Here is a 12,345-nt window from a genome sequence, read left to right on the forward strand (position 1 = left end):
AAACATTTCAAACTATGAAAATTGTTTGTGAAGGACTAGAAAATGTTAGTGAAAGTATAAATAATGACTAATCTGTGATGGAAAGATGTTTTACTCTGATATTCATGAATTTGGTAATTCTCAGGTTATGAAAATAGTCCTTACAAATGGCAAGGGTATAATAGAGATGGATTTGCTGGTAGCATAACTATGAAAGTGCTGACCAAAATGATTGCTGAAAGTAGATGTGCGGATGAACTAGTAGAAATAGAGAAACTGGCCAGGAAGTCATTGTTGTAGCATGATCAGATAATCACAACTTGAACTAGTTGGCAGCTCTTAGTTTTTAGCTTTGGGAGGAGAAAGAAGAACAAAAAATGTCTTCAGAATTGCAAGGCAAGAGCTACTTTAAATTTTCTGGCAGCCACTATATTTCTTTCATAAGTTTATTTTCGGCTGCTTCGGGTCTTCGTTGCTGCACACGGGCTTTCCTCTAGTTGCGGTGAGCGGGGGCTGCTCTTCCTTGCGGTGCACAGGCTTCTCATTGCGGTGGCTTCTCTTGTTGTGGAGCACAGACTCTAGGCACACGGGCTCAGTAGTTGTGGTGCACAGGCTTAGCTGTTCTGGCATGTGGGATCTTGCCAGACCAGGGAACGAACCCACATCCCCTGCATTGGCAGGCAGGTGGATTCTTAACCGCTGCGCCACCAGGGAAACCCCAACTATAGCATTCTTGAAAGTATCTTGAGTTTTAGACCTCACATGAAGATATATGCATTGAAATTTCCCATAATACACAAGTTGATCACAGGTATTTCTAGCTGGAGAGAGATCAAGGCCAAATTACAGAATCATAAAATTTAGTAGCAAATGTGGGAGGAGGGTACTGAGAGACTGGATACATGACTTATATACATTCTGTGATTGGTGATTGAAAATAAAATGATTTTATTTTCAGCTTCATTGGTTACCTTTTCCTCTATAAGACTTTCTATATTCAGTTCCAAAGATTTTCTGGGGTGGCAGTGCTGATCTGTTTGCTTTTTGGTTTTTCCACCGTCAGTTTGTTTCTTAGTCTTTGGTTTGTTAATTTGCTTAAAATAATATCTGACACATAGTGTTTAAATATTTGGGGAGGTAGATGAGGTAAACAGATGTACTCATTTTTGCCATGTTTTAACCAAGTACTGCAAGTATGTGTATTTAATTAGTTTATAGTGTACATTATGGAGTGTAGTATGATAAAGACGTTTCAGAAAAGTTTTTGCTGAGTACCAAGTGGTTCAGAGTGTGTAAGCATTTGGCTAAGGTTGAGAACATTGCTCTTCTGATTGACAGTAGTACAGTGTCATTTAATGTCATTTGTAATCATGAAAGAGAGAGGTTAAGTAATTGCCAAGGTCAAACAGCTCATGAATGATGGAAATGGAAATCAAACTCAGATTAGCCTATTCCAAGCTCTGGGTTATTATTAGTACTCCATGTCATTTTTGTAGCTCTAATATAGTGGTTTAGAGTTAATGTAACATTTAATTGAATATTTATTTCCTTTTAATTTCTTTATAGGGATTTATCAAAGATGTTCATGAAGACTCTCTCACAGTTGTTTTTGAGAACAAGTAAGTTATTTTTTTATTGATAGAGATCCTAATTTTGAAGATTGGTAGTGCCAAACTGTTTGCTTTTGGCTGTTTCTATTGCCAGTGGAAAATGAGTGTGCTTTTGGGTGGGGGTCTTTGGTTTGATTATCTTTGAGTTCAAATAATTTTAGTTCTTGGTGACTTCACCTGGTTTTCTGCTCACAATTCACTTGGCACTTCTTCCATGACCCCTTTCTTTGTCAAATCACATGTGGACGTGAATCAGTAAGTAGTTTTTGCAAAAATAGATGGCACGAATGGGATTATAATATGCTTCTTAAAAACGCAGAATTTTGAAATTATGCTGTAGATAAGTATTAGGCTGTCTTTAATTGCTTGATTATTCATAAGGAATAATAAAAAGTTGTATAGATATTGTAAAGGTTAGGTAAGTTGTGCTAAAAACGTTAAAGACTGTGTTCTGGGCTTGGTTAGGAAGGGTTATAAAGGAGCACTATATAATTGAAGGTCAGAAAAGAAAACTGGTTAACTTTCACTTTTATGCTGCTTCTGTAACTGCCTGAATAGATATCGGCCCAACAGCTGTTTCTTGTAGAAACAAGTGTTGAGATGATTTCTGTCTTTTAGCAGCTGCCATTTAGACAGTAAAGATGAAAGAAAGCACTCAAATGTCTTACTTGTCTCCTTTTTTGCCCAGCGTTGGCACAGGGGAGCCATAGGAGTATTTTACGTGCTGCTCTACCTCCCAGGCATGTGAATGACCTATTAGAACTTAAAGTAGGAAAGCATTTTAGCTTTATCAACTTAGTTATAAAATACAACCCACAAAAAATTAAGCAACAGCTCAAGTAGTAGTTTTAACACATTCGTATTTGCTACAAAGATTAAAAGTAAGTTTTCTCTAGGTTTTAATTACAATGTATGTGTTCATTGTAGAAAAGAAATTCTATCTGTGTAAGAAAATTAAATCCTTTCATAATTTAGCTATTCAGAATAATTGAGAAGTTTTCTATATTTCTGTGAACATGTACACTAAGAAATTATGCAGCTTATATTTTATAATCTCTGAAATTGTGTTCCTTAATAAATCATTGAGTGGTAAAAGTGTTTGTAATAAGTTGATCCCACTATAGCAGTTCGTTACTCTGAACTTACCCTACTTCATTTGCAGAATAATGTATGTACTGTTACCTTAGGATGAGTAATTTGGAAGCAATGTATAATTGTCAATGATGTTAACTATTTATAAACTTCACCAAGAGCCATGCAAAATCTGTTCTACCTCAGCAAACTACTTGGAAAAAGATTTAATACAGAGGTTGTTTTTCTTTGGGGACAGCTAAATGATTGATTTGAAAAATATACAGTACTAAGCATAGACTACATAGCTTCTGTATTAGGGGTATTAGAATAATGTATTTTAAAATTGTTAATTCCTTTTCTAATCCTTCAGTTGGCAACCGGAACGCCAGGTTCCATTTAATGAAGTTAGATTACCACCACCACCTGATATAAAAAAAGAAATTAGTGAAGGAGATGAAGTAGAGGTATGTATTTACAAGTTTATTTTCTTGTGTGCATACTTTTTTGTTTCAAATAAATATTCTTGTTGGAAAATCTGTTTAGCTGTTAGAGAATAAATCTAATTCCTTTTCTCCATTCTTTCTATTGGTAATGGCTGTGTAATGTAGCAATGCTTGAGTTTTGGAGCCAGAACTGGGATTAATGTCTCAATGCTACCATTTTTAGGTTTGTAGCCTTGGTCAAGTTTTTTTGTTTTTAATGACTAAAGTGAAAATAATGTGAGAACTAAAGACGATAGTGCATTTGAGTTTTGCACAGATTCTGGCGGAGACAACTATATGACGTTGGTCATTATTTTCCTTTTTTGCTGTTTTGCCTTGTGCTTTTTCCTCAGTATCTTTGTACAGTATTAGTAGCTATCCTTTATTGTAGTGATCATTAATATAGTTCCTGTGTAACAATATGAAATATTAGCATACTGCCTTTTTGAATATTCTAGAAATATTCAGAAAAATTTAAAAGGAAAAAACCAAAATCACTGTCCAGAGATAAAAACCACATTTCATGGTTTACATATTCTCAGGCTCTTCCTTTTTTCTCTTTTAAAAAAATAAAAATTTCACTGCTTCTTTGTATCTTGCTTTTTTCACACTTAGTAGGTCTTGAATGTCTGTCTTTTATATTTGTTTTTGATTAACATGCCTGCTGTTATGTAAAAAGAAACTTGGAAATAATTGTCAAATAGAAGCATAATGAGTTTGTTGGAGATAGAAAATTTGATTTTCGATTTTTAAGAAGCTGATACCTCCAAGGAGCTCAAATATGCTAAAATGTATTTCTCACAAGGAGTTGTCTTGATAGTGTTGAAAGAGATTTTCAAATCTCATTTGTACCTAATTTATGTAGGCTGGGGTAGGAGAACTGGGAACATGGGTCAATCTTTAATGATGAAACAGCTATCTAAAAACACTTAACAGTATGTACTTTGTGCCATACACTGTTCTGAGTGCTTTGCACATGAACTCATTTAGTTACTTGCCATTTTTATTCTTCATAATTTTTTTAATGGTAAATTTTCTTTTGAGTTAATTGTAGATGTTAGGCTAGAAAGTCAAATTGTAGGACTTTAACTCCTAACAACTTGAACTCACTTTCTAAAATTTTGCCTAGATTTTAATTCTTGCTCTAGGTAATTAGAGCAAGCATCCTTCTGCTTTTGCTAAATCAAAGCATGTTATAAACTTAATTGTGTCAGGGTGCCACATGTGTGGCGGTCATTTCTGTGAGTAGTGCTTTTCATATTTTAAAAATTGTTGTTCAGACAGTTATTGTTAATGTAAAGGCTCAGTTTAAAGGAAAAACTTGGAGCGCTGAGGGTGTTGTTACAGTGTGCTTTTCCTCAGTCTCAATCTGGGAAGATCCTGTCCAGTTCCTGGACCATCTTTATGGCTCGCCTCCCCAGTTGTATACAAAACTTCATTGAATGATTTGGAAATTGATGATTACAGAGTGTTTTATTTCACTTTCTGCTTTATGGTTCAGTCTTGGTGAAATTTGTTCCTTAAAATTAATGAGAATCATGGTCTGGAATTAAGATATTACTGTTACTTTGTAATTTTTTTGTGCTTTTGAAATTTTTGAAAATTTATATAGGGAAGAAGTTTAAAATTAATCTTGCCACCTGTGGATTTCTTTTTTTGTTTTGCTTTTTTGCCAGCGTTAGGAATTTATTCTTATGCCATGGAATGAATGCTTAGGAATTATGGTTGTTAGTGCTTTATATTTTGAGCCAAATAACTTTATGTAAGCTCCCCACCCCCCAAATTCAAAGTAACAAAGCTTAATATAAAAAGTGAAATGATACAGAGTTACATAAAGTAAAAAGTGAACCTTTCCTCTTAGTGTAGGTATCTAGGTGTGCTTATCTGCCCACCCCAGCTTAAGTCTCATTTAAGAGATGTCTCTTTAGATTTTTTTCCTTTGAACTTATAAAGAATATGTGTGCTTTTTTAAGTTACAAAAATTGGGAATACATTTTATTTGTGATTTTTGTAGTCAGTTAATTAAGATACCATAGACATTTTCAAGTCTGCACATACAGATTTAACCTCATTTTTTCTCACCACCCCATGATACCTCTCCGTATAGGTGTATCATAATTAGAAGTTGTTGAAATTATTGAAAGTTGTTTTTTGCTTTTACCACCCCCCCCCCCAAAAAAAGCAAGAGTTAATGTCCTTATGTAAATCATTTTCTGTTAGTATAAATCTTGGTGGTTCAATTGCTGAATCAAAGGCATGTATATTGAAAATTTTGATAATAGCAAAATATACCATTTTGTCCTCCAAAAATGCTTTTTGAATGACCACTTCATAGTTTTGCTAATACATTAAGGTGTTTGTTTCCTCATAGATTGACTGGCTGGATTATTATTAATCTCATCTGTAAGTTTTCATAAACATGATAGAAGGAAGCTGTTGCCTTCTCTGTTTTCTGAACCTTGATTACTAGTGATATGGAGTGTCTTTTAAATTAGTTTATTGGCTGTTAGCCCCTTGTTCTGTTTATTATCTATTTTATTTTTTGCCCATGTAGTTTTCGATGTTGGAAATGTGTACATTTTATGGGTAAGTTCCTGTTATATATTGTGTTTTCTCCCAGGCATTCTTTAAAAAGCTGTGCTTTAGTGGCTTTTGCCATTAAGAATTTATATTTTTACTTATTCAGATCTGCCAATTTTCCCAGATTCAGATCTGCCAGTTTTCCCAGTGTGGCCTCCAAGATAACCCATTTTAGTACTTCTACAGAGATGCCCCCCCCCCCCCTTTTTTAAAGAGTATTTAGGTTTTTAATATAACTTGATTCTTTTTAGGGTAATTTATTGCATAGTATATTGATTTTTTTTTAATTAAGTCATTGGCTACTGTTGTTTTTGTGCTAGTCGTAAATACTATAATAGCAGTGATAACAGCTGACACTAACCCATATAATATATATATAACTAACTGGCTTTTTAAACACATTCTATCAGTTTGACATAATAGTCTCTTGAGGGCCTCTTCTAAACTCTATGACTACTTTAATTAACCTTTCCAAGGTTCATGTAGCCTGAAGGTTAGGAAGTTGAATAACCAGTGTAAGTTTTTGTCCTGAATGTTATTCTTTCTAATATGTCATGCTGTATTACAGGGTGTTGTCAATTTTGTGCCACATTCCCAACTCTTGTTCTTTTGCAGCTTCTAGGAACCCTTCCTCTTTGAAGGATGGAAAGGTGACTATGATTTGGCCATTAGTAATTGATTTAGAACAGAAATGATCCAGAAGGGAGCTTTTCATTAAGCTGTCCAGGCATTTATCTAAAGCTCAGCCATACAACAGAAGACCTAAATAGACATTTTTCCAGAAGACATACAGATGGCCAACGTACAGATGTTCAACATGTCTAATTATTAGAGAAATGCAAATCAAAACTACAATGAGATACCACCTCACACCAGTCAGAATGGCCATTATCAAAAAGTCTACAAATAATAAATGCTAGAGAGGGTGTGGAGAAAAGGAACCCTCCTACACTGTTGGTGGGAATGTAAATTGGTGCAGCCACTATGGAAAACAGTATAGAGGCTCCTTTAAAAACTAAAAATAGAATTACCATATGATCCAACAATCCCATTCCTGGGCATATATCTGGAGAAAACTGATTTGAAAAGATATAGGCACCCCAGTGTTCACAGCAGCACTATTTACAATAGCCAAGACGTGGAAGCAACCTAAATGTCCATTGGCAGATGAGTAGATAAAGAAGATATGGTGTGTACACACACACACACACACACACACACACACACACACACACACACACACACACACACACACACACACACAATGGGATATTACTAAGCCATAAAAAAGAATGAAAGAATGCTATTTGCAGCAACATGGATGGAGCTAGAGATAATCATACTGAGTGAAGTAAGCCAAAGACAAATGTTTTATGATATGACTGACTTTTTTAATATTTCGGCTGTGCCAGGCGGCATGTGGGATCTTAGTTCCCCGACCAGGGATTGAACCCATGCCCTCTGAATTGGAAATGTGGAGTCTTAACCACTGGACCGCCAGGAAGTCCATATGATCTCACTTATATGTGGAATCTAAAATATGACATAAGTGAACTTATTTACTAAACAGACTCATAGACATACAAAACAAAGTTGGGTTACCAAAGGGGAAGGGGTGGGGGATAAATTAGGAATTTGGGATTAACAGATACACACTACTATATATAAAATAAACAACAAGGACTTACTGTATAGCACAGAACTATATTCAATATTTTGTAATAGCCTATAATGGAAAAGAATCTGAAAAAGAACATATACACATATATATATGTATATATACACACACAGAGATATACACATATATATATACAAAACTGAATCACTTTGCTGTATACCTGAAACTAACACAATATTGTAAGTCAGCTATGCTTCTATTAAAAAATAATAACTAAAAAATTCAGCCATATGAACTTCCCATTCTTGTAGGTCAGGTATGGTTAAATATTGGCGATTTCACATGGCTTACTCTAAAATTTTATTACTTTACAAACATGTTTGGCTACTTCAGGCTTGCCCTTTCCAGCCAATTTATGAGACTTAGATGAAATTATAAAACATAAATTAGTGTCTGGTAGTGACCTCAAGAAGACGTTATATGGCTTATAATAGAAAGTTGGTTTTGAAAAGTCTAAGACTCAAAGGTTTATTTTTAAACCTAATTGGTGGCTTTGTGTTGATAAAAACTGGCATGTATTTTCAAATCTTTAAAGTATTTAATATAATTAATTTTTTTTGATAAGTGTCTGCTTAATAGTTGATTTTGTTAACTAAAGATTGCTAAGAAAATTGGTAATTCCCTGGTGGTCCAGTGGTTAAGACTCTGTGCTTTCACTGCTGAGGGCCTGGGTTCGATCTCTGGTCAGGGAAATAAGATCCCACAGGCTAGCTGCGTGGCATGACCAAAAAAGAAAGATTGCTAAGAAAATAATTCTCAGTTTGTAAAGTTGGAGATGATGGGAAAATGAAGAGTTCTTTAGATTCTCTTAAGCTGGATATATAGTATAATGTTCTGGGATATTGGAAGGGCAGTAGAAAGAGTTTTTACCCAGTGATTTCACATGTGAGGTGCCATATTTTTTAGTATAAGATGCCTACCTTATTCAGCAAGTTAGTAACACACACAAACGTGTTACATAGGAAGCCTGATATCTCAAGCTAATAGATAATTTTATAAGACTTTTTACGTTTTTCCTCTTGGGCTTAACATATTTGATATATAAAAACTTTTTTTGAATCGTGAAGTCTTCTGGTTGAAATACGGATAGGCAAGTTTTTGTTCTTGTGACATACGCCTTTTCTTCCATCTTTTATGGCAGATAGACATTATGGTTCTACATCTTTATAATTTAGTTATAATCTTGGGATAGGTCCCTTGAGAGAAATTTAATAAAGGGATTAAGAATAATTTGTTGTAGAACACTCCCTTACCTGACAATTTCTTTTTTTAATTTGGCCATGCCGCATGGCATGCAGGATCTTAGTTCCCTGACCAGGGATCAAACCCGAGTCCCCCTGCAGTGGAAGCACAGGGTCTTAAACCACTGGACTGCCAGGGAAGCCCCCTTACCGTACAGTTTTTTAATTTAGTATTTTACTTATAAGACAAATACAATATGCATGTATAATTTACATCTTACCTTTAAAAATGTATCAGTTTGATTCTTGCAACCAGTCTGAAAATTTTAGCTGTCTGTAGTTAGTCTTTCTCATAATACGAAGTCAGCATTGTTAGTCTTAGTGCTTGGGAATGCTCATACGTTAAAGAATAGGTGAACATATTCTTTATTACTTGTATCTTTTTCTTTTGGGGAATGGGCAGTTTCCAAGACTTATGAAACCCATTTGTTAAAGTATCAGCCACAAATACTAATGAGATAATAACTGTTGTGTAAGTAGATAAATCACATTAGTGTTTTCTAGATGTTAAGCTTGCTTTCCTAATGTACATTTTCTATTTCTTCATAGATTGTAATGAGATAAAATAGATATGAATAGTACTCAATAAATGTCTTTCATGTAGTTGTAAAACAGGTCATTATGATTAAGCATTCAGTTTAATGCTTAACATTATTTAGAATTAGGTAAAAACTGGTAGAAATTGTCTACTGGTGGTGTTCACATTATTTCTATTTGGTTATAACTTTGAAAGGCATCGTTGAACATTATTAACTTGAATGAAAAGCTGATAACATTAGGATCCAGACTGGAATTCCATTTAAGTCATAATTTGGTTGTGTGCTGGAATTTGGAGGCCAGTAAGGTTTGACTTGGATTCATTTGGTAGAAAGAATACTGAAATAGGCTTTTGGAATTTAATTCTTCCATGAAACTGTAGCCTTCTTCAATCTGGGTACTGTTGTGTTTTTAGGTCTCTCATGGGCACTCCTTAGTCTTTTTTTAAAGCTCTTTCTTGGATTTGAAGAAACTTAGAATGTTAGAGAAATGAGGGCCATTGCCTTAGAGTGTGAATTGCTTTCTTGGAATAGTTTGGGGATTTAAGTGAGTTGAAATCTGAAGTAAAGGAATTTCTGTGAGGTGCTTTTACTCCAATGATGTAGTCATAAATAAATTCAGTAATCTACATCTTGGACGTAGTATGCTAGGGCGCGGTTTTAACACTTGGTTATTAAAACGACTTTTTATTGTGTTGAGTACACTGTTCACTTTGTAAAGGATGTTATTTGACCCACAACACAAAAGTGGAGGCAAATTCATAGCATTTTGATTAGAGCCAGGAGCTTAGATTAATTTGGCTTTATGAGAGAGGCTTTGTCTTTCAGGGATCAGTTATTAATGAAGTTTACAGAGATGGATGTAAGTATAAAATGGAATCCAGCATTTTAATGTTCAGTGAGAACTAAAGCTGCAAGACAGTCCACAATGTTTTATTCTTTTTTGTAGGTAAACTTACATAGAAAGCCAGATTCCTAGACGGGTATTCTTTGGTGAAACAGAACAGGTAGTTTATTTTAAGACGCATTTTTCAGCATTCAAGCTTGAGGCACCCATCCACTGTAGATCAACAAGAGATATACCAGTCTGTTTAGCTGAACTGCCTTTCTAAGATAGTGCTTGGAAAGGGCACTTTCCTTCTTGTTCTCAGGGTTTTCTTTTTGTTTTTTTAATTCTCAGTATACTAGGGAAAATAGCACTTACCATTTGAGTCTAATGGGCCATTTTTATTGTTTTTTTATATTTTTAAGTCATTTTACATATAAGTTTACAGAAGTAAGAATAAAAGGATGGTGAAGATAAACATTATTAGATATTTTAATAAGCATTTAAACAAAGAAATCCAAGTTTTTATTTCATGTTTTCCTGGTTTTTGACGATACATGTACCTAAAATGAGCAAAGTTTTCTGAATATTAACTTATTGCTCATCAGCTATCATGCATAAACCCAGAACATACCCGTCTTGTAAATGCTGATATCAGATTTAAAGTCCATCTCTGGTATGTTCTAGTTTATCATTTCTTCTGTTTCATCTTACACACTTGAATTATCAGAATGCAGTGGTTTAAGAATACAGTTGACTTGAACAACATGGGTTTGAACTGCATGGGTCCATGTATACTCGGATCCCCCCCGTGCGGCTTGTGGAAGTCTTAGTTCCCTGACCAGAGATTGAACCTGGGCCCTCAGCAGTGAAAGTGTAGAGTCTTGACCACTGGGCCACCAGGGAATTCGCACTCAGATTATTTTCAATGGAAAGTGCTACAGTACTGCATGATCAGTGGTTGGTTGAGTTTGCAGATGTGGAACTGCATATACAGAAGGCCGTCTGTGTTACACTCAGCTTTCAACTGCATGGAGGGTTGATACCCTTAACCCCTTTGTTGTTCAAGGGTCGATTGTATTTTGGAACTTCTGATGGCTTCTAATTTTATCGAATAGAATGTTAGCATCTTTGCCCTATAATTACACCACTCTCATATTTAACCAGTTGGATTGACTAATGTGCATTTCTTCGTCATCTGTTTCTTTCTAGTCACAGAAGATGGCAGAGTATTTTAGGATGTAGGAAAAATAAGGTTCCTGGATTCTGTCTTAGATTTATGTAAGGGTTCATTGGATGCTTAATAACAATTGCAAGACAGAATGAGTTTTATTCTATTCTAAAAAAAAAAGGTAAAAATTTCTTTTATTTTGGAAGAGTTGAAGAAAGGATAGAGTCAAGAAATAGTTAGATTTACTCATATAAGAAATGCAGAAGCTAAAATTGAGTTCACTGGAGCTTCATTGGTATATAGGCGCTTTTTTCCCCTCAGCTTTTCTCTAATCATGGTATGCAGTAAAGTTGATCATGAAGTTTTGGCTTATTTATTTTTAGTTCCAGTATTCCACCACTTCGAAGATTACTCATTATCATCTTGATAGAAACTTCAGGCTTTCCAAAACTGTTTGCCTATCAGTAGTTGTTTACATTATTTCACAAATGGCTGTTAACATGTATTGATTGGTAGATTTCTCTGTCCACCTGTGTAGGGGCAACCTTAGTTTAATCAAGATTTTTGTGAGTGTTTCTTAGTCATCTCTTCCCAGCCGCCCACCCCCCACTTTCTCATGTATTGAAAATATATCAAACAAACTGCTGTGTCGTAAGAAATAACTCTAATTCTCAACGGAAACTTTTCTAATGTATTATATTTCAAAATACTTGATAATTATAGAATACGTAAGATACAGGGTTTGTTTTGCATAGGAGGTTTTGTAAGGTATGTACTCTGCTAGATGGACTAAATGTGTGTATAATTTTTTTGTTAGACTTTTAGTACATTTAAGTTCCTCAGCAAGGGATTTAAATGTCATACCTTGAAGGAATTTTAAAATAGGAAGAAATCTTAAAAACTTTCTAAAAACAGTTCTTAATTTCAGCATTTTATAAATACTGATAACAGATTTAAAATACATCTTATTAAGGTTCTAGCTTATCCTTACTTCTGATACTTGAATCATCAGAGTGCCATGCTCGAAGATGAACAGTGCTGACAGAAACTGAAAGACCTATGTTTTACACTATATAAAACTGTCTTGTAAGAAGCATTTCTTTAAAATAATACTTATTGGGACTTCCCTGGTGGCACAGTGGTTAAGAATCCGCCTGCCAATGCAGGG

At 34.7% G+C, this 12,345-nt stretch overlaps 1 protein-coding gene across 6 annotated transcripts in view; it reads left to right on the forward strand.

The window, feature by feature from the left end:
• FXR1 (FMR1 autosomal homolog 1) overlaps nucleotides 1-12,345 on the forward strand; it is a 57,556-nt gene that overhangs the window by 15,759 nt on the left and 29,452 nt on the right. For all 6 annotated transcript variants that reach the window (XM_067738145.1, XM_067738147.1, XM_067738148.1 and 3 more), the window contains 2 exons: nucleotides 1,546-1,598; nucleotides 3,034-3,127. In XM_067738145.1, coding sequence (XP_067594246.1) covers nucleotides 1,546-1,598; nucleotides 3,034-3,127 — 147 coding nt within the window. The remainder of the gene's footprint in view (nucleotides 1-1,545; nucleotides 1,599-3,033; nucleotides 3,128-12,345) is intronic.

This window comes from Pseudorca crassidens, chromosome 5, assembly GCF_039906515.1.
Source record: "Pseudorca crassidens isolate mPseCra1 chromosome 5, mPseCra1.hap1, whole genome shotgun sequence".
Classification (NCBI taxonomy): Eukaryota; Metazoa; Chordata; class Mammalia; order Artiodactyla; family Delphinidae; genus Pseudorca; species Pseudorca crassidens.